Here is a 23,004-nt window from a genome sequence, read left to right as displayed (position 1 = left end):
ATAAAACCTTTATTTAGTACTAGAACTTTTTCTAACAGTGTAGAAATGGATATGGGATGTACATCCTGTCATAACTCACGTTAAAGTATTTTGCTATGAATTAAATGACCGCTATTGGTGCTAATTCAGATCCAGCTGAACGTGAATGAACATTGTAATTCACTGTAATTCAACACTGAGGATTCTGCTGAGCGTGTTTTCAATGCTGGTCCTTTATTAACACTTGTACCATAGAATGTGACTACTTTCAGGAGCCGAAGAATGGAGTCTTCACTTTTTTTTTTTAAATATATCTGTTTATTTTTTTAAGAATAGAACCATTACAATATTACATAAATGTTCATAATGTTAATTTCTCTCTCTATATATATTAACTTAAATTGTTATACATTCATTTCTTCTTTTTTTTTATATTTTGTTTAAGGGTTTTTTGCACTTTGCGGTGTGTTGATTGCTGTTGGTTGACTGACTGGCTGGTTGCAGGCTGGTTAAGTGCACTCAGATTTTGAAACACATCACTGAGTGTTTTCATAACTCTCCTGCATTTAAGCAGCTTTTTCTTCTTAGTCCCATTTTTTAGCCACCAGGTTTTCCTCTTTTTCTGTCAGAGAGAAGATATACAGTCAGATGGGGAATGTAGAGGAGGTTTAACTTGAGTTAATGCTCATCTACAGTGCATCTACATCAGCCATGTATTCCACTGGTTTTTCAGTGTTTGCATAATTCAGTTGTTGAGTTAAGCAGTCATACAGAGCGGTTTGATGTGAGCTGGTTCATTGTAGAGAAACTCAGAATTCTTTGCAGTGGTGGTTTGAACAAGAGGTACATTAGATAGAGCCATTTTATTTACGATCTAATCTGGCCAATGAATCTTATGAGATTTTGATGTAATGTTGATGATGTACAATATTGGTAAATCTGGAAAAAATATGTTTTTGGGGATGTTTTGCTCTATGGCACTCTGCATATATCTCTTTGCCAAGAATGTATTCCCCATGTAAAGTATACACTTCAAAACAAAACCAGTGTATCAGGTATCAGGCAGAGTATATAACCATTTTGTAATTGTTTCTTTTTGTGAGGTAACTTTTAGAGACAGTAAACATTGCAGACATCTGGTTCCACCAATGATATAAACAATTCTGACTTGATATGTTTCTCTAGAATGGAGATTGTCACCTTAAACTGCTCTGAATGACTTTGGCTACATCCTTACAATGAATTATGCAAGAAGACTGGAAATGAATGGAGTTTCCCTTTATGAAAGGTTGAATGATTCAGTTCTTCAGGCTTCTTCTTCTATTCAGGCTGTTTCTTTATTGTACAGCAGGTGTTAAGCACTTTTAAACCTTTTATACCACTTTACTATTCATTCAACCTGTTTGCTTGTCCAAATTCCATGTCAATGCTGTATAATTGTAATCAAAAACTAATTTGCAGAATTAAAGGAGTACTCCAGCATTTCTCAGCCCTTTCCTGGCACATCTGCTATAGTTTACTATGGGTAATGATTTTAGCAAAAAACCTGTTGACTCCAAACACATAATAGAAACCAATGGCCAATAGCTTCTGCAATGCTAGAGTACTCCTTTTAACTTCATGTATACACAATGTTCAGTTAAATTCACTCTTGCACCCTGTTGAATACAGCACATAAATCAAAGCAGACTAAATCACAACGAGACTCCATGGAAAAAAGCATCCACAAAAAGAGACTAAACAGGACAACCATGCACACAAAAACTGCAGTGTTTCGTCACTCACAAACAAACTAGCATCTCAACGGAGAGGGATACCTTGCTTTGTTACAGGAATTGTGAAGGGAACGGGTTTAGGCTGGAATAAAATCAAGAAGGATGGAGCGAGGGAGGGAAGTTAGAAAAGGGAAGGTATGGAGGAGAGAAGTCATTTTTGTGAAACGATGAGTTCAGAAAACAGGAAGAAGGAAAAGTTTTATTCAAACAAATATGTGGTCTTAACACTGTAATAGGAGAGTAAATGAAAATCATAATTAATTTCATTGTTTAGTGAAGTCTTAATTAAGTGAATTGCAGGTTCTTTGAAAGAGGTGTTTAGAGTTGAAAGAAGTGGTTAACACAAGTGGTGCATAATTCAGTGTAATAGCATCAGAACATATAGTATTTTATTGATTTTGGATGTTGGTTAATTCTAGGGATGCACCAATATGGGAATTTGGGATGATTTCAATATCCGAAATGTTTCATATACATGTCTGCCAATGCTAATGCATAAACATTTAGAAATACAGAAATGAGCACTAAACTTTGATCAGCATTAACAGGAAATGTAGAAGGTTACAAATGCAGAAAAATGAACATGATTGTTCATGAATGAATAATATGCAGATATTTTAACACAGTAACCCATCATCACCTAAACACAATAAATCAGATGTTTAGAATTTATTGTACTTTAGTCTTTAGTGTTGATATCTTTTATTAAGCAAATATCTGACGATACCAACGTCATTCCAATATCAATGTGCATCCCCAGCTAATTATTGATATGAGGAAGTTCTGAAAATGTATATGTGTTCTGTATATCACTTACGCTCCAGGTAGTTGCGAGCAATGAACTTGAGCACCTCGTCGATGAGGATGACGGGGAGAGAAAGCTGCAGCACCACAATCCACTGATCCAGAGTCAGATGAGTCAACTTGAAAATCATCTATAAATAGACAGATCAATAATTGAGAACAAGGTTTGACAAAATAAAACACTGTCATATAGAGATATATATCATTGCGTTTTGAGGGCGGTGAGGTGGTGGTGGCACTTACAGGCAAAGGATCAACATAGATGATCATAAAGTGCAGGGACATGGACAGAGACATGGCTGCCACCAGCCAGACGTTGCTCCACGGAGGCATACGTAGCAGGGACTGGTTTTCTGACAAGCTGCACAAACACACATAACCCGTTATTATAGAGAAATTATTATTGAAGTTTATTAGTGAAATAGCAACCACTAAGACGCATATAATTTATGTAGTTATGAGAGTGGAGACTGATGATGGAATTAGCTAGAAGCATGACAAATGTACAGTACTGTGCAAAAGGCTTAGGCAGCTAAGCACAACGTTTAAAACTATTCGCCAAATATTGGATGATGGCTACAATTCATACAGCCCTTTTTAGATATCATTTTCTTAACTGAGTAAATTGTTTGTATGGTATTCTATGCTAGAGATGTTAAGTTCTGTGACCTAGCAGCTTTTAAAAGATGGTAGGGACTGAATTGTCTAAAGATTGTTGCAGTCTTACCTGTTGAGGGCATTGCACATTTCAATGGTGACCAACACAGACAGGGCCATGGTCATGGGGGGAGCAGCCTCGAACACCTCACACTCGATGCCATCAAAGGCCTCATTATCAGCACTGCACTGCATGAAGTGAGACTGGGGGATAAAGAGAGAGACTACAGTCAGCATTTCTATGAGCTGGCCAACCAATGAAAAGGTAACTAATAAAAGCTGAATAAGCACTGCAAATCTCAGAAATATCTAAAGTGAGTTCTGCAGAACGATTGGTTGTTTGTAAAATTGTGACAGACATGCTTCTCAGCTAATCACAATCATCTTTAAACACAAACTTCGAAAGAACTCCTCATAACAAACCTGCAGTGAGAACAGCAATGGTAGTACATTAGCCAGAATTATTAGATTAAGAAATGGAACACACAATGCCTCGAGCTGTTTTTTTTTATTTATTATGTGGAAGACCACCCTGCTGAAAAAAAACAATGCATTTCATGCTGATCTAAACTGGCTTATGTTGGTTTATGCTGGTCTGGTGCTGATTTAGCTGGTCCCCCCTGCATCATTGTACTGGTTGATCAGCATACCAGCATCAAAACACAACATATCCTAGTTTTATTGGTGATCAACAAATCGACTTCTCTTTGTTGTCGCTCAGGTCTCCTCTTTATTACACATGAAAAACGTCTGCTTTAGTGTCAAGTGGCTGTGCGATTTCACTGGTTTGATTAATGTAAGTATGGTTTCCAGAATCCATTTATGTTCACTTTAAATCAGCCTACATTAATATACTCTCAACTCATAAACATGTATGTGCATTTCCATTTTATTTTAGGTTGGTATAGTGTAGTGGGTAACACCTCTGCCTTTTACGCTGTAGACTAATGGTTCAATCACTGGCCTGGGCAAGCACCCTTGACTATACCAAGAGTCCTTGCGCAAGACTCCTAACACTACCTTCGCCTACCTATGTAAATTGATCAAATTGTAAGTCACTCCAGATAAGGGCATCTGCCAAATGTCGTAAATGTAATTTTTGAATGAAAAATGTTTTAGCATGCTTCTGAATTTTACTTTGTACAACTGTTAGCGCTAGATTATCTTTGGCTGTCTGATATTCAGATAATTCCTTTATTCTCGGCTTGGCATTTTTTTTGCCTTTCTTATGATGATCTTTAAATGAATAAGCCCTTCAGGACTTTAAACTAGGTATGATGGAGCTAAAATGTGCAAAGCAAGACTACTCAATGAACCAAAGTTGAACCAGTCAATTGGGGTGTGGGGTGTGTAAAAGGTCCTGGACACTCACCAGCTGGTAGAAGGTCACCATAGGGCCATCATCAGAGTACAAGAACCACCAAGCAGCAGCAGCCACAGTAGCAGCTCCAACATAACCTAAGAGACAATAAGAGAATTAGGTTATTACTTTATACTTTATGGATAAATGGAGAACCTAAAGAAATGCAGGGTGTACATCTAGGCCCAGTAGCGTAACTACTGGAGTGAGGACTGGGGACCATCTTTATTAAACTTGGTCCTAGTTACACCACATGTCTACACATACCGCCGATAAGATAAACATACCTCCGATGGCCAGGTATCTGAAGAAGAGCCAGCCAGAGATGAGTGGCTCTTTGGGGGAGCGGGGAGCCTTGCCCATGATGTCCAGGTCAGGGGGGTTGAAACCAAGAGCTGTGGCTGGAAGACCATCAGTGACCAGGTTGACCCACAGCAACTGTACTGGGATCAGTGCCTCAGGCAAACCGAGGGCAGCGGTCAAGAAGATACTGAGTGGCAAAGAGAAAAAAAGTTTAGAGACTGACAATTTAGTTAAACTAGGCAAATTTGCAAGAAAGACAAGGTTACACACCAGACGACCTCTCCGACGTTGGAAGAGATGAGGTAGCGAATGAACTGTTTCATGTTGTTGTAGATGGCCCTGCCTTCCTCAACAGCAGCTACAATAGAGGAGAAGTTGTCATCGGCCAGGACCATCTCCGAGGCTGACTTGGCAACAGCAGTGCCAGAGCCCATGGCAATGCCAATCTCTGCCTTCTTCAGAGCAGGGGCATCATTCACACCGTCACCAGTCTGTTAAAGGGAAAGGGGGTTAATGTTTTAGTGTAACATTTACATTTTACTCTGACACCTTTTAGGTTTCCATGTCATGAAAAAAAGAATTTTCACTCACATTCTTTTTAATTAAAAAGTGATGTATGTAAATGCTGTTAAAGTTTTGAAACTTTACAGTCCAAACAATTTATATATGGAGACTAAGCTGCAAAATCAACCTATTTTGAATGTACTGTTTTTGTGATGTCATAAAAACCAATGCATTAACATTTATCCACCTTCAGCTTACAGCAGTTTATTCCCGATTATTCATGCTGAAGGTCTTAAGAGTATTTCAGCCCAACCTGCTTTTTGAATAAAGCACAATGCAGCCTATCAGATGTCATTTGCATATATTATTCCTAATGGCACTGTAACAGAAGCAGCCTGTTTGAGTCGGTAAGTTGGTAAATCATCATGTAAAATTAATATGACTGGTTTAGGTAACAAAAACAAGACAAATATCATAAATGTTATAAATGGACCTTCACGGAAAAAATGAAATGAAGAATGAGCGATATGGCCCATTTAAGCTCAGTAGGTCCAGACTTCCCCTCTGAACTCATAAGTATGTATTGGTTTGTTGTACTTTGTGATTTGTACATTGTACTGAATAATTTGTAGAAGTTAAGGGGTAATTAGGCTTAAGAAATTGTTTGTGCATAAGCAATTTAGTAATTGGAGAAAATATGTGAACAAACTTCATATTGGCTTATACAGGTAGTTGCTAAGATGTTGCTAGGCCAATGCTATGGAATCCAGGTGGTTGCTAAAGTGTTCCTATGCCATTGCTATGGTATTACAGGTGGGTGCTAAGGTGTTGCTGGGCTGTTGCTACATAATCATAGGTAGTTACTAAGATGTTGCTAGGCCAATGCTATGGAATCCCAGGTGGCTGCTAAGGTGTTGCTAGTCCATTGCTGTGGAGCTCCAGGCGGTTGATAGTCTTGCTAGGCCATTGCAATAGTATCCCAGGTGGTTGGCAAGGTGTTGCTAAATTGTTGCTGTGGTATCCCAGGTGAATGTTAATGTTTGAGTATATATGTGCTAGTATGTCTGTGCGTCTGTATTTAATGTCTATGAGGAGTAATGTGAGAGATGTTCTTCGTGACAATTAGATAAAAATTTCTTGAGGGGGAAAAATGTTTGAGCAAATACTGTACAAAAAAAAATACATGCGATTGGTCTCAAAAGATACTGCAAAGTTTGGTGATTCTATCTTAAAAACTGTGACCCCTGAAGACTTCTATAAACTAAAGAACCAGATCTTAAACTGATTAATGGCGCATTGCTCTTGTATGCTAGAGTTTTGTGGTCAGATTCCTGTGGTCCTCTTACCATAGCAGTGATCTCATCATAGCCTTGCAGGAATTCCACGATTTTGCTCTTGTGGGACGGTTCAACACGGGCGAAGCAGCAAGCCTTACGCACAGCATCTCTCTGCTGACTCAGAGGCAAGTCGTCAAACTCACGGCCTGTGAAGGCACGTCCAGTCACATCCTCATCCTCACCAAAGATGCCGATACGACGGCAAATAGCCACAGCAGTGCCCTTATTATCACCTGGTAGAAAAGGAGAAGATGGTGATCAGAGAAAGAAAACCGAATATTTTTAAAATACACAGAAAAGAGTGCAGTATCAAAGAAGGACACAGCAGGGAGAAAGGAGATGGCTCTAACCAGTGATCATGATGACTCGAATGCCAGCAGCCTTGCACAGCTGGATGGAGCCCATGACCTCCTTACGAGGGGGATCCAGCATGCCGACACAGCCCACAAAGGTGAGGTCAGTCTGTGGAGCACAAAAGAGCGTGGTGAGGTTAGTGGAGCTTGGACCTTAGTAAAAGCCTTAATCCTATCCTTAATTTTAACCCTGAACATAATCCTAATCCTAACCCTAAACTCAGTTCTATCCCTAACCCTAATACTACTGAGGATGAGCTGTGTCTCACCAAATAGTTCATTCATTTGAGCATCTATACATCAACTGTAGAGGAAATAAACTCCAAGTAAACCCACACATCACTTTCTTACCTCATACTCAACAAACTTGGTGGAATCTTCCAGGTTCATCTCCTCTTTCTTCAGCGGGGCATCCCGGGTAGCGAGGGCCAGGCAGCGCAAGGTGTCCCGTCCAGTGCCCCACTCCTTAATCACAGCCATGATCTTATCTTTTACAGAGCCAGTAAGGGGTACGCGGCTAGTGCCCACACGCACATAGGCACACCTGTCAATCACACCTTCAGGAGCACCCTATAAGAACACAGGATTTATTATGAGGTAAAGTACATAATTGACAACATCATTAAGATTGCGTTTCTTCTTCTGGAAAGTCTGAACTGAAAATGCTCGCCGAAGAAAGTACTGACCTTGACAAACATCCTGTTGCCCATGGGGGACTTGGAGGGCTTAGCTGGGGTGCAGTAGACAGACATAGACTTCCTGTCACGGGAGAACTCCAGAGTAAACTCCTTCTTCATCAGCTGCTTGATCACCTGGGAGAGGAGAGACCATTGTGAAGTTCTGGTAGATATGATGTATTTCATTGCCACATGATTGGTACATTTTGATGGAAGCATGACATGATAATAGCTTTAAAATTGTGGCAAAAATATAAGATTACAATATTTAGAGCTGCACTATGTAAGGTTTGAGAATTTGGAGACCTCTTTTGTGGAAATGGGTAATTGCGTGCGTAGTGTGGAAGAATTTTTTTGTGTAGTATAGAAGTACATTATGGTGTACTTACAGAGCAACAGGCGTTGGCTCTCTCCACCTTGGATAGGTTACGGACCTCGGTGTTGAACACGTTCATCTTCTCCACCAGACAACTCAGCGCAGTCTCAGTGGCTTCACCCACCTTCTCATAGATGCCCTTAGACTGCCAGGTGGAAAGAATGCATTACTATGAAGGTGTGTGAGACAAAACTTATCCACTCTTAAAACGTTCACAAATCTTCACATCTGTAGGCCCACACATTGTGTATTTGTTTCATAGTATTAACCAAATAACTTGCTGAATGATAAACCATAAATGGCCTTTATCTTGGAAAACAGTATTTTTCTTTGTTTTCAAATAAATGAGTACTATGTACTGCGTAAATATTAAAGTAAAAAATCACCATGCAGTCCATACAAGTAAAATAAAAAAGCTGAAAAGCAAAAAAGCTGAATTCACTGTTTTTATGATGTCACAAAAACCAACACAATTTTTTATATATATATATGGAGAAATGTACTGACCTCATTGTAGTCCAGAGAGGAGTCATTGCACAGGGCACAGATAGTGGCCAGCTCAATCAGGCCATCATACTGACCACACTTGACTGGAAGGCCTCCCTTTGTTCTGCCGGAAAGCGAAAAATTATGTTTGTATTTGTGTGTGTGTGTGTATTCAGTGTTTGTGATTCTTTTTTACTCTTGTTCATGATTGTTGGTTCATTTGCACTTACACTTCTCCCTCAGGGGTGTACTTTGAGCCAGAGATGTCATACTGATCCAGAGTTACAGAGTCGCCGTCTACCTTATCGATGATGAACATCTGAACAAAAGGAACAGATTTTGAAGCAGTGTGTCTTTGAAAGTCATTGACTATAATGCATTTAACAGAAGAAAACAGCTCACCAGTCTGCTGACCATGTGCACTACTGTTAAAAAGTAGTATATATCTACATAAAGACCCTTTAAATCTAAATAGACCTAGAAATAGTGTAGAATCTTGCAAATTTCTTCTTTTTATTTGTCATAACTTTCCTTTGTTTGAAATTTTCAATTTTTTTGAAGATTTCTGTTGTTTATTTCCAGGTTTGAATTAAAAAATCCTCGTTTTTCAACATAGCCTCAGAATCTTGGACCCCACTATAGTCAATATGATTGACAACACTGATTCCAAACTGTGTGTGCAGGTGTATGTAATGTCTGACTCACCTTGGTGACACACATCTGGTTGGTGGTGAGTGTGCCCGTTTTGTCGGAGCAGATGACAGAGGTGCAGCCAAGAGTCTCCACAGAGGGCAGAGAGCGTACGATGGCGTTCTTCTTGGCCATGCGCCTTGTCCCCAGAGCCAGGCAGGTAGTGATCACAGCGGGCAGACCTGTCAATACACAACCAAAGTTACATCAGTGTATTCACACATAAACAGCCAATATGTAGGAATCCACTAAATACAAAACAATATGCAATGTCATACTCATAAGCAAGAACACCATGTCCTGCCATTCATTCTTAAAACATTTCATTGCCTTATCTTCTTGATGGAGACAAATAATGGCATTCCATTCCAATTTAATAGTGAATTTATTATTTAAAGGGCTTGAATTCTACATTTTGTTTTCCTGAACATTTGTGTGCATTTTTATACACTAAAACAGTTGTAATTCATTTTACATGACTGCTTTCCAACTTGCCCTGAGATGGAATGGTGACCTGTCCAGGCATATCCTGCCTTCCGCCCAATGATTGCTGAGATAGGCTCTAGCTCCCCTCCGCAACCCAGAAGGATAATCGGTTTAGATCATGTGTGTGTGTTTTCCAATTTCTCTTTATCCCTTAGAATTAAATTTGACGTTTCTGAGTTCATCTGATTTGAGGTCTCTCCTAAAACCAGGTTATTGAACTTATAGAAAATATTGAAAATATAGACTGGGCCCACGTCATGGAAAACGCAGTCCTTTCTTTTTATGTTTGAGATACTATGTGAACATTGTTAAAGTTTTAAAAGATACTACTCCCTCCCCAGTCCATATTTGTCATATATCGTCACTGTCCAAATAAAAACAAGAGTCTCCAAAGCTTTACAGTAGAGGGCAAAAACATTCTTTAATTTTAATGTAAGCTAATATGAAAGTATTTTATTCCAAGTAATTCTGTGGCATTTCTATTGCTCCATTCATCATGAAATTTTAAACAATGTAAAGGCCACCTTGTTCAAATGATACTAAACACTGATAAAAATGGAGATATATGTTTTTCTTCGGACAGTGACAATAAGGTAACTTAGCTGCAAAACAGGAACTCTTTGTAATAAAATGTGATGTCACAAGCCCACACATTTGTATCCACCAACTCAGCATACAGAGTTTTAGCCCCTTCTACTCATGTTGGAGTAAAGAATGTTTTAGGCCAGACATTTTTAAAGTAGGTGCAATACAGAGGAGCCAATTACAAGAGAACTAATTTACTTACTACATCAGTTTTAAAGACACAAAAAACCCTTGTTCCAAGGGATAAAGTGATGCTGGAAGATGGTCATGTAAAAATGAATTATGCCTGTTCTGGTTGCATCAAAGCACACCAATGTATAAAGTTGACTTCAAGGGGAAAAAAACATGAAGAATATAGTATATTTTTACATGTTTACATGGTGAGGTTTTCATTTTCCATGATATGAGTGACCTCTCTCTGTCTAAAACAGGTTATTTTGTGGCATCAGTCTTTAGTCTCTCACCCTCAGGGATGGCAGCCACAGCCAGAGCCACAGCAATCTTAAAGTAGTAAACAGCGCCGCGGATCCAGGAGCCTCCGTGTACAGGGTCATTGAAATGACCGATGTTGATGAGCCACACAGCAACGCAGATGAGAGAGATCACTTTGGAGAGCTGCTCGCCGAACTCATCCAGCTTCTGCTGGAGGGGCGTCTTCTCCTGCTCTGTGGCCGCCATCTGGTCACGGATTTTACCGATCTCAGTGGACACCCCAGTAGCCACAGCCACACCGATGGCTTTACCTGCAGCGATGTTGGTGCCCTGGTGGGGAGCGGAGAGAAAGAAGTGTAAGATGAGGGTAAAGTGGGAATATGGGATAAAGAAGTGTGGGGATAAAATGAGTAGATATAGTGTTGAAAGAGAAGCTCACAGAGAACAGCATGTTCTTCTTGTCCTGGTTGACTGCTCTGGGGTCAGGAACAGCATCTGTGTGCTTAATCACACTCACAGACTCTCCTGAGAGAGACAGAGTGGATGAGTTATTATGACTGTAATTATTGTAATTGCACTTAATCAGTCAGAAAAGTTGTGTGTCAAATCAATAAGATAAACGGTATGATATAATACAGGCATAAACAGAGTAACCTGTGGGGAAGAAGCTTCCCAGGCCAGAACGCCCCCCCCCCCTTTAATTTTCTCTTCTGATCAACTGTGGCCAAATCTTATTTCAACACATTTACTGAACAACTATGATGTAATTAATTCTGTCTGTTTGACAGTCTTGCTGGAATTGTTGTAATTTATATAATAAACTGTTTAATATCCATCCATCCATCCATTTTCTAAGCCGCTTCTCCGTCAGGGTCGCGGGGGGATGCTGGAGCCTATCCCAGCAGTCTTCGGGCGGAAGGCAGGATACACCCTGGACAGGTCGCCAGTCCATCGCAGGGCAGACAGACAGACACAGACAGTCACTCACACACTCACACTCAGGGGTAAATTTTAGCATGTCCAATTGACCTGACTGCATGTCTTTGGACTGTGGGAGGAAACCGGAGAACCCGGAGGAAACCCACGCAGACACGGGGACAACATGCAAACTCCACACAGAGAGGACCCCGGTCGCCCGGCCGGGGAATCGAACCCAGGCCCTCCTCGCTGTGAGGCGACAGCGCTACCCACCACGCCACCGTGCCGCCCTAAACTGTTTAATAAATGAACTGAATTGATATTTTAAGTGTTTCTATTCTAAACTGTTAGAAATAAAGGTACCGTGCAGGTATATGATTTTTTTTCATCAAGGTACAAACAATGTAAGTGTACCCTCAAAGGTGCAGCAGCGGTTTTAATGTCCAATTGTGTACCTTAAATAAGTTTTTCCTAGTGGAAAAGTAGACGTTTGTATCTTTTTATAAACTAATGTTTTATAACAGAACAATAAAATAAAAAGCCTGGAGGCGAGAGGGGGTGTGGAGTCAGTACAGCTTAGAAAATATAATTTCAGTTGATTATGGTACAGTTATGTTCCCTGACTAAAGGTACTGAGATGTACCCCTGAGGGTCCCACCACAGTGACAATGTCATACCTTTTTTTCTGAGAGTCATTTGTCTTTTGACATGGTGCATTAAAATAAAGTGGAGTCATTAAGCAAATAAACAGTAATCATGCATTAAAATGTCATTTGACCAGGGGTGCACATACTTTTATAAGCGAATTTGTAAAATATTATACATGATAATATAAAAAGGCTTTGACATTTTCAGAGGTTTTTACCGGTAAGGATGGACTGGTCAACACGCAGAGTTGTGGACTTGATGGAAGTGATTCTGATATCAGCGGGGACTTTATCACCAACTGCAGGAACAAGAACACACAAACATACACAACAGAAATAAGTATATGTTGACACCTAAAGTAGATTCACAAATACAGAATGTACTTAACAAAAGCAAAAATGCAGAAAAAAATTTTTCATTTTATTTGTTGCGACTGAATGTTTTTTGTCAGAAATCAGCAGTTTACTCTGCTAGGCTGGTACCGAGGCCTGGTGAGCTGGTACAGAGAGAAAGGACGAGGCGACCCTCTGAATGCTGTAAACACGTTGACTAGAGAAGAGAAGGAGTGATGAGGAGGGAACAGGTGGGGAATAAAAAAGAAGGAGAGAGGGATAAAGGGAGAGAGAGAGAGGGGGATTGAGACAGAGGGCAAGTGGAAGACAGGTGCTGGGCTGTATTTATACACCAGCCCTCCTTTGCCTGGACTCTTGATGAGTTCTCTCAACCTTCTCTGATCCCTCTGCTCTTTATTCTCTGTCTCTCTGTCTCACTCTCTCTCTCTCCCTTTCTCTCTCTCTCTTGCACACTCGGATTGCCATAAAAGGATCCTCGTTCACACTCTTTCTCAAGGACATACGTCTCATATGCAGACTCTATCCCCTTACATACTATTTTCTCTCTCTCTCTCTCTCTCTCTCTCTCTCTCTCTCTCTCTCTCTTTCTCTCTTTCCCTCCCCCCCCCCCCACCCCCCCCTGTGGTATGACAGTTGGCCAATGTCTCTCTTGCCATGCATACTGGTAGCAGGTGTTGTTGATGTTTCTCTCTTTTGATTATTATGGTTTTCCGCTATGGGTGCATCATAAAGCATCACTTTAAAGAAGACTTAACTGCCTCAATATTTGAACCTTATAGTAATTTAATGTATTGTTTTACTGTCTATATTCCACTAATGTGTAAATATTTCCTCCATAACTGATAATGTCTTGTAGACCAAATATGGTTTTCAGAAAGCAAAAATACAACATTGGCTGTGCCTTGTTTACGAGTTTATGACCTTTGAAGTGTCTCAGCTGTAAAGCACAAGGAGATTCCTTGAAATGCAGCCGAGAAACACACCCTTCTTTTGGCTCTGAGGATGCATCGATGTGTCATTCTCAGCCATAATTTCCCATAAGCATCTGCATCGTAGGCTACTATGAAAATGGAGCAGAGAAAGTTTTTTCTTTGTTATTCTCTCTCATCTAGATATCAGTGAACACAAACTCACTCGACCAATCACTATTGTCTCTGGTGTTGACATGGCAAAAGCAACCAGCATCTAGTACTTTTTGACAAACTTCAAAAAGTTAGTTTATCTTCTGCTTCATCATGTGTGTTGCTCATCATGAGCTGCTAGCGAGCAATAAGGGGTGAGAAAAACAGCCATGCTGGGATAAAATGTACAGCTTTGCAGTTGTTTTTAATTCTTGTTTCCTTTTTCATAAAACACATTTCCACCTAAATAGGTTTCATCAACATAATTGAAGAAAAAAATTTACATAGTTTAAGTGAGGAAGATGCAAAATAGGTGGAAAATGTACTGAAATAATCTGTGAAATTGAATCAGCCATCAAATTCTGAAGAACTGGCACATCCTTTCATTCCTACTATCTACTATATTACAAGCCTGACATCGTAACAATAGAAGAACCCTTTTTGGTACTACATAAAACACATTCTCCATCAATCTGAGGAGCCATTTTATCATGCAAAGAACCCTTTAACCCCATGGCAATGGTTCTGGTGTCCATGGTTTTGTATAGAGCCAGTGTCTTTACTAAAGAACTCTTGAAGAACCATCTTTTGTAAGAATTTTAACAATTGTAAGTTTAGGGGTGTGTTTAGGACAGATACTTCCCAATAGAAAGTACCTATTAAATGATGATTTTATGTATGTTTAGCTTATTGCTGTCTCAATTAATGCCTGGGGTGTACATCAATTATAATATAATCTTGTATCTTGTATCTAAGCTTTGAACACCTTTTTCCAATTGTTTTAAACGTTGTAGGACTGTAGTTTGAAGTAAATATTTGAAGTCTAAGCAAGGTAGCATATAATTGTAAGTGTATTTTTTAAATTGTCTGGTAAAACTGTTTGCTATAGAAGCCAATATTCTGTAAAGCTTGTCCAACCTAGCAACGGTTGCTATGCATTTGTCAGTTGTAATCAAATGGAATCATTCTGAAGTCAGAAGTTTGCTAGTGTAGCTGAAGTGCTCGTGCTGACTGTGTTTGTACCTGACACTTCTACAACGTCTCCGGGGACGATCTCTCTGGCCTTAATTCTCTGAACACTCTTCCGGTCAGCGCGGTACACTTTGCCCATCTCCGGCTCGTACTCCTTCAGGGCCTCGATGGCGCTCTCGGCGTTGCGCTCCTGTGGAAGGAAATGCCTGGCCCAAATCAGTTCCTATTTTCTCCTCCCTTCTCTTAACAGCTTAAAGGCCTTCTCCTTCCAGTGGCACGCATAGTTTCCAAGTGACCATTGTTGTATCCATATGGACCATACTGAAACCTGACCAGCCCCCTGTAACATGACGATATAGCCACTCTGCACAGCACTAGTGCAGGCCTTCAGGGGCCTAAAGATCTGCTAGGATTAACCTTGTACCCCTGACATAATGCCAACTGCTCTGTTCTGCTGCTCACCAGAGACCGACCCACTTTGTGCAAAAGGTAGAGATGGTATGAGAATCTTTATGCAATGAAAATATTGGCTGATATTAATGCTAATTTGATATTTATCTTCTGTAAAACTCACCTTACCAAGACTTTTTTTTTATACATAACAAAATGCAGCTTATTTATCTTTATCAGAGCTGAACTCTTTCAGTTCATAAATGAAAAGAACAACTGTGATTTGTTGCTTGCCAGATAGTGAGCCTACATTCACTTATACTGTTAAACTTCAGATTTTAGTGGTCACATATCTGACTTTGTCATTTGCTTCTGTCAGCTTCATCAGATATTCATATTAATTAAATATACCAGGTCACTTATGCCCCATTTATTAATGATTTTAAATATGTTATTGACCTAGTTCATAAGCATTGATCAACTAATTCTAAACCATTCATACACCCTGTATAAAGGTAGCCTCATTCTAAAGTGGGGCCAATTATTCCTATGTTAGGGGAAATCTACCAATTTTTCTAAATTTCTCAGTAATTCAAAAGCTGAGTTGAAAAATAGTCATTTAGAGTGGTTTGGTGTGAAATGGCGTATTATACAAATACTTACTGACTTTGATTAATTTACAATGATTAATTTACAATGGTGGTGATAAGAACCTTTGATTAATTTACTTTTTATTAATTTACAATGGTGGTGATAAGAACCTTTGATTAATTTACTTTGATTAATTTACAATGGTGGTGATAAGAACCATGAGTTGTGATGTCCATCATGCAAATATATTGATTTTATTTACTATCCAAAATGTCCAGTGACCCTAGTGATGTCCAGTGAAGTGTCTTCTGAGTAATTTTTATAATTAAATGTGTTGATAATGGTTCAATATAAAAAGCATTGATTTGCTCTATTTTGCCTTAGAATGCTCTGCATGTACCTACCTATGTTGAATGGATTTTAAAAAAAGAACTTTTAGATGGAAACCTCCAATCTCATTCCTAATTCCCAAACAATTTGTGTAACAACTTTCTATGAAGGAGCATTTAGAGACATTAAACACTTTAGACATCTGGTTCCTATCACCAACACTATGAACAATTCTGACTCAGTAAGTTTCTCTAAAGCAGCACTGAACCACTCTGAATGACTTTGTTTATGCAGAAATGGATGGATTCCCCTTTAACACTACTGTTGTTATAACATGACCTACTTTAATTTGCTGTATGTTAAATTGAGTGGCAGGGAATTTTGTGATGTTTTGTAACAGAATCTGATTCAGTTCACGCTTTTTGCCTCCAATATCTGGATTTATGCTTGTAACATCAACTGTGAGCCTGGCCTTGTCATCCAACATCAGTACCTGACCTCACAAATACTCTTTTGACTGAATGGACACAAACTCCCACAGACTCCTTCCAACATCTTATGGAAGGCATCCCAGAACAAGCTCATATAGGTATGTTCGTCAGGTATCCACATATGTATGTGCGTATGTCCTCACCTGCCATACCCCGACCACAGCGTTGGCAATGAGGATAAGCAGGATGACAAATGGCTCAACAAAGGCGGTGACCGTCTCCTCACCCTCTTCAAACCAGGCCAGGACCTGATAAACATAACGTGTGTCCAGCAGTGTTTACAGCAGGAATCTCTGACCTTACCACAGTTCAGTTCAGCTATATTTGATTCAATTTGTTTGGTAAACGATTCAATGCATCATCGAGTCTCACATTTTCCAAAGTATGATTTAAATTGATTTGGCACAATTCGGAGTAGACTATACATAAAGGATAGAGGAACTATTTACATAGTAGTCAAATATAAACACCACATTTGCAAGTATAGAGATGCACATACAGTTTTTTGCCAGTGTAATTGTATTTTGGGAAAAAATGTTATTATAATGAATTATTATTGATTCTAAAATTAAAAGATCAAATCTGTGGGATTCCCACCTTCACACTGGCACACAGTAAGTAAGTAAGTAAGTAACACTTTATTTATATAGCATTTTTCCAGTGTGACTCACAAAGTGCTTTACAAAATACTTACAAATAAAATACAAGACCATTAAGATCATTATAATCATATACTCAAATAAGTAATACACACAGTTTAAATATTCAGATGCACACTGACTTATAAAGCACATTGATCAAAAGCTGTTAAAAGCAAGAGAATAAAAATAAGGCTTTAAACATTTTTTAAAAACCTAAATTGAATCAGAGAGTCTGACATCAGTAGGAAGATTACTCCACAATTTTGTTGCATAAATTGCAAAAGCCTGGGTGATTTTAAGTTAGTATGTGGAACAGTTAATAACCCCTGATTTGAAGACCTTAAAGTTCTCGTACTATGAAGCGGACGTAAGAGCTCAGTGATATGAACAGCCTGTTATGTAAGCATTAAAATTTTCAAATCTATTCTGTAGCTTATAGGCAACCAGTGTAGAGAAGCCAATACTGGTGTAATAATACTGGTGCACAGTGATGCACTGATGCATTTTGACTTCAGGTAGTGTTATTCAAGAGTAAATTACGTACACATTTGAATCAGCTAACTTTATTTCATCAGTTTCTGAGTCATAGCAACCCCCACTATCTCTCTCTCTGATGTAGAGACAGAGTGAGAACAGCTGACTGGGTTCAGGCTGGTCAGTATGTTCTATTCCTTTAATTGACATGCTCACACGCATCACACCTTAACACCAGCTCTGTCACTCTTGCTCTGCCTTGCTCTCTCTCTCTCTTTCTCTCACCACCAACCAATCCCTCATTCCATCCATCTCTGACCTTTTGTATGTGGTTCCCTGCTTGAGACTATCTTAAAATAACTTGCTCGTTCTCCGTCTCTGTCTTTCCCTTTCTCTCTCTCCTTTGTATCCTTTTATCCTCATCTGCTTCACTTTCTCTCTACTGTTCTGTCTGCCTTTCTGCCTCTCTCTCTCTCTCTCTCTCTCTCTCTCGTTCTCTCTCTCTCTCTCTCTCTCTCTCTCTCTCTCTCGTTCTCTCTCTCTCTCTCTCTCTCTCTCTCTCTCTCTCTCTCTCTCTCGTTCTCTCTCTCTCTCTCTCTCTCTCTCTCTCGTTCTCTCTCTCTCTCTCTCGTTCTCTCTCTCTCTCTCTCTCTCTCTCTCTCTCTCTCTCTCGTTCTCTCTCTCGTTCTCTCTCTCTCTCTCTCGTTCTCTCTCTCTCTCTTTCTCTAGCCTTCTAAGGCTATAATGACAGCTGTACTGGTACAAAAGAGTGAAGCAGGGCAGCAGAACTAATGCCGCATGTTCAGCCTTTCAACCCTTTCACTCCAAAACAAAATTACAAGTGGGCAAGAGAACAAGAGAAAGAGAGAGAGGAAGGCCTGAAGGGTTTTGATATTAACACCTCATGTGGGACTTCTGGGTAAAGTAGTTTTATAATGAACAAAACTTGCTGTGAATAGATTTCTGACATGAATGACAATTGAAGGGGGGTTTATGATGGTAATGACTGCAGCATGACAATATATAACTACAACCAAAATAAATAGCAGTACTTCAGGAGATAAGAGATGAAATCATTTTCACAGCATTTACACAGAGTGTAGTTTGTACAGTGAGAAAGAGTTGTTTATGCTTTGTCTTTAAAAGCTCTCCAAACAAGAAAAGCCTCTGAAATTGTTGCATAATTTATTCCCTAAATGACACGTGTTTGGTCACTGAATAGAGTGACACGTAAAATTTACACAATTTAAATATCTGCATCATTTCCACTGAATGAAATATATTACTTGAACAGTACTAAGTCTTTAAAGGGCTCATAACATCTAATTCAAGTTAAGTTTTAAACTCTACTCCTTTAAATTTACTTTAAACAGTATTTGGCATTAGTTGACTCTCTGTTCATAAACTCGCTGTTTACAATCTGAAACATAGAAGGTGAAAAAGACCAGACTAGTAAGGTTAGCTGAGGTAATAGACTATTAGAATTTGTTTCTTTATCTGTGAGAGTGATTGCATTTCTCTATGTACATTTCAAGTCACCTGTGATCTTCTGTGGGTTTCTGTGATCTAAATATGGCTTTAATTTAATTTAGAAGCTAACGCAGTAGTAACGACTAAATGAGAAAGATGCACTGAGTTGCCGAGCACTACCATACGTTGAGCACCATTGCGCGTACCCAAGGTGTGAGATACAGTGGAAACCAATGTTTTAAAATCAAAACTCTAGGAGTCCCTGAAAATGAACCTATAATGCCATTGTCGGGTTTTTTAGGATAAAACAGATGCTTAAATATAAATTAAGGAAAAGGTCATTGTTTATCTGCTTCATCCACAATTGCCATCTTTGGTATTCTTAGAGATGCTGCACTGCTCTGCCTCAGGGTGGTGCTGTAGCAAACTGGGTAACTCAGTTGGTCCTTCATAACCTAGCAACTGCAACTATGCCCTACCTCTGAAAAACTTGTAATACTTGTAAACCTGAAAAAATCAGCAAGAGTTTGGTGGAAAGCGTGAACTGTTTCTCTTTAAACTCAAGACAAAAGAATAGATGTGTCAGATCTCAGTTAATGTGTAGAACAGTGCATTAACAGACTAGAAATGAGCTTTTACTTTTGTTAAACTAAACATTTTGCAGCCACTGAAGCTAGCATCAGTGTTGCTATGGCATTTGAGTGAGCAGCTTGCCAATTTCAGACTAGCCACCCAACATGGGATCTCCAAATACCAAGGGGTATCTCGCACACTGTGCGTACCTTAATTAAAAACAATGGTTTTGAATTTTTGGATGCAGCACGACGCAGAGTGTTCAGGCATAAAGAAAGTTTGGAAAATGGTAATGCAAAAATGCATGTTTTTGGTATGTAAACCCACAAATATTATCAGGGGATCTCAGTGGAAAAAATAGTAATTTGGCAATAGTTATGCTGACATTTTGTTCATGTGGACATGATGTTCATGCTTAAGTCCGGTAAGTTACTGAAAGCACTTATTTCAGTGTATGACACGGGTCACATGTCTGAGTGGACAAATGAATTTACAGTTTACCCACAAAAGGCTATCCACAGGGGTAAAAGTCGAAGGGCTGACGGGCAGGTATGAGAATGTGGGAATGTGTCCCTGTCCTTCACTAACTGTGTCTCAAAATGAATGCCTGGTCATCTTTCTGTAGTCAGCGTCATGCCCGAATTCCGCATCTAAGCAAGACAGCATCTTTAGAAAATTGCCACTGTCATGCCGTGTTGTCCAAATTCAATTTTGCCCTGTGTATGTTCCTCCCTCAAGTGTCACTGGATCCTCTGACTTATGAGGTTGTTTAGCAAGCAAGCTATGCCATTTGACCAGGTGTGTCCAAACTTTTGCATAGGACTGCATGTAACAATATTTTTATCTCAACTCTTTTCCAGCCTCATTATTCGGAGGGTCCAGTGACATTTGGGGGGAAAATCTGTACAACAGAATGTATCAGGTTTGGAACATTTTTGTTTAACATTTTTGCCAAAACTCCATTAATTTTTTCCCCAGGAAAAAAACTACTTAATCCTGGAGTTTTTAACATGGGCATAATGCTGACTACAGAGTGACAATATGACTTCAGAGGTCTATTCCTTCATAGGTTTCTGCAAGTAATCTTGCAATACTTGTTATGAAATGATGCATTCGTGGGCGGAGCATGAATAGATTACATATCTCTAAATACAACAGATGAGTAAGTATAGCTCTGTAAGCAGTTGCTGTGCTCAGTGACACCCTATACTGGTCACGTGATATGATTTTGTTTTACTTACAAAAGAGATGCAGGCTGCCAACAGCAGAATCCTGACCAACAAATCTTCAAACTGCTCCACCACCAGCTCCCAAATTGATTTACCTGAGAGAAAGAGAGATTGCGTATGAGAGCAAGAACTATTTGTACTTATGAGCGGTCAGTCTGTGATATGAATGCTGTATTCCTCTGAGTTGGCAAGTTATTGGTATGCAACAGTGATATGAGTCTTGTAGGTGGAATTATATAAAACAGTCTATACAAAACAGTATAGTATAGTGCAGTGTAGACTACATTCTCTTTTCTGATATTAATATTGAAACCTTCATCCAATGTCAAAACCAATACTGAATCCTTGAGTATCCCTGATAGCATTGCTAAACTTTGAGCCTTGAATGTTATATATATATGTTATATGAAATAGATATGGATGTAGACACACTCTGTATAAACCACTACCAATACTGAAACCTTCAGTGTTGTCCGGTATTGACCTTTCATAAAAAATACTTAGCTGTGTATTCAGTCAAAGCACTTAACGTAAGTAAAATTTGTACATAACTGACAATAGTGATCACTGTGAACATACACACAGCTTGAATGTTTGAGAGAGAAAAAGAAGAAAACTCACCTTCCTCGGCAGGCAGCTCTGTGATTGGTCAGTTCAGTCAAGGAGGCAGAACCAAGAGAGGATGCAGGAAAGGAAGATTACTTTTACATTCTGGCAGGTAGTACCATTGTCTAAATTCTTTAATGTGATATGAATCTATAGTATATAATGATATTACTCATTAATATGGAGGTCCCACAGCTCTCATATACAGCAATGCAAATCTCAGCACTGATTGGCCCAGCAGTGGCCTTCTGCCCTTCAATGTGACTTTGCATCTTGCAAGCTTTACTGTAGATAGTTGGCCACTTCTTGTTCTAAATCACCTTTCTTTCAGAAATTGCAGCAAAAGTTCCCGATACTGGTGAATACACTAGATGTTAGGGCAGACTATATAAAGTTGCTGCAGAATATGAACAAACATATAGTCTCTAGTTATTAATCTTGAAAAAGATCTTGATAACCTATAATCTTGTCCAGCCTGTTAGTGTTGCTGTTGTAGTTGCTGTTTCTTTTTTCTCCCTTATCAATTGTTAGATTATGCCATGCATGGTCTCTTATCAAAGAAGACTGTTATAATATATAATTTCTCTAACTAGATCTCATTTTTATGCATTAGTACAGCTACTTTTGTTAAATGCAAACTTTCTCCTTCCTCAGTGTGCCTGTCCAGTGACAGTTTCTCTCCTCATTTAACATTTATCCATCCATCTACTCATCCATCCATCCATGCATCCAGCAATCTGTCCGTTCATGCTTCCCTCACCATTATAGCCATACTTGGCCAGGCTCTTCTTGACCTGCTCAGGTGTGAGGCCCGTGCCCTCGCTCACGTTGAAATAGGCCAAGCACGCGGCTGTCTCCTGAGTGTGGGCGTTCTCCATCCTCTCTGCTCAAGGGGAGACTTCACAAAAAACCACAATAGCACAGCATGAGTGGAAAAGAGAAAGAAATGCCAGGTCCCAAACCCAGGAGCTCAGAAAATTTCCAAAAAATTTCCCAGGCTTTTACTCAGACTTGGGAAAATGAGCTCTGATCCCTGTTTAAAAAAAAAAAAAGCAATGTAAAAGTGTACCCACCAACACTTTCTGAAAGTGTGGGATTTGGGACGAAACCAGCAGCCCCAGTGGTCTTTCTCTCTCCCCCCACTCTCTCTCACTGCTCTCTCTCCTTGCTTTCTCCTCCCTGGGCTGACAGAAAGTGCTAACTGTTGCTCATCCCCATAGAGTTTTATAAAGAAACCCCAAAGCCCCCTTGGCTGCAGTCACACCCTTGCTTGGCCCCCTATTGGTTGAGGTGGGACATATATGGAGAGAAGGGGATGGGCCTGGGTGGAGAAAGGGTGGTTGGAGTAATTGGGCAACAACTGTGAGTGCGAGTGGCATTGTGTGTATGCATG

At 39.6% G+C, this 23,004-nt stretch overlaps 1 protein-coding gene across 3 annotated transcripts; it reads right to left on the bottom strand.

The window, feature by feature from the left end:
• Positions 1-401: 401 nt before the first annotated feature.
• On the bottom strand, positions 402-22,797 carry atp2a1 (ATPase sarcoplasmic/endoplasmic reticulum Ca2+ transporting 1). 3 transcript variants are annotated; one of them, XM_017682408.1, is made up of 24 exons: positions 22,372-22,489; positions 21,627-21,644; positions 21,018-21,100; positions 16,762-16,866; positions 14,868-15,006; positions 12,588-12,668; positions 11,244-11,329; positions 10,837-11,134; positions 9,317-9,483; positions 8,842-8,930; positions 8,633-8,735; positions 8,139-8,270; positions 7,759-7,884; positions 7,424-7,642; positions 7,070-7,181; positions 6,729-6,952; positions 5,149-5,369; positions 4,863-5,065; positions 4,588-4,673; positions 3,286-3,419; positions 2,802-2,919; positions 2,572-2,689; positions 1,797-1,836; positions 414-601 (listed from the first exon to the last, which is right to left on the bottom strand). In XM_017682408.1, the coding sequence occupies exons 1-23, from the start codon at positions 22,487-22,489 to the stop codon at positions 1,832-1,834; spliced, it is 2,985 nt and encodes a 994-aa protein (XP_017537897.1). In that variant the 3' UTR covers positions 414-601; positions 1,797-1,831. The 3 variants fall into 3 exon arrangements, with proteins under 3 accessions (XP_017537896.1, XP_017537897.1, XP_017537895.1); XM_017682406.1 differs by lacking the exon at positions 1,797-1,836 and adding an exon at positions 22,685-22,797 and having other exon boundaries at positions 564-601; positions 22,372-22,509; XM_017682407.1 differs by lacking the exon at positions 1,797-1,836 and having other exon boundaries at positions 402-601.
• Between the last annotated feature and the right edge of the window lie 207 nt (positions 22,798-23,004).

Source organism: Pygocentrus nattereri, chromosome 14 (assembly GCF_015220715.1).
Source record: "Pygocentrus nattereri isolate fPygNat1 chromosome 14, fPygNat1.pri, whole genome shotgun sequence".
Classification (NCBI taxonomy): Eukaryota; Metazoa; Chordata; class Actinopteri; order Characiformes; family Serrasalmidae; genus Pygocentrus; species Pygocentrus nattereri.
Note: the sequence above shows the minus strand (reverse complement) of the source record. Positions and strands in the feature narration are given on the sequence as shown.

Coding starts and splice junctions, on each gene's coding strand:
- atp2a1 (XM_017682406.1), bottom strand. CDS start 22,489: ATGGAGAACGCCCACACTCAGGAGACAGCCGCGTGCTTGGCCTATTTC. Junction 9,484..10,836: donor TGTGGCTGCCATCCCTGAGG/GTGAGAGACTAA, acceptor GTGTATTGACAG/GTCTGCCCGCTGTGATCACT. Junction 2,690..2,801: donor TCTATGTTGATCCTTTGCCT/GTAAGTGCCACC, acceptor GTCTATTTATAG/ATGATTTTCAAGTTGACTCA.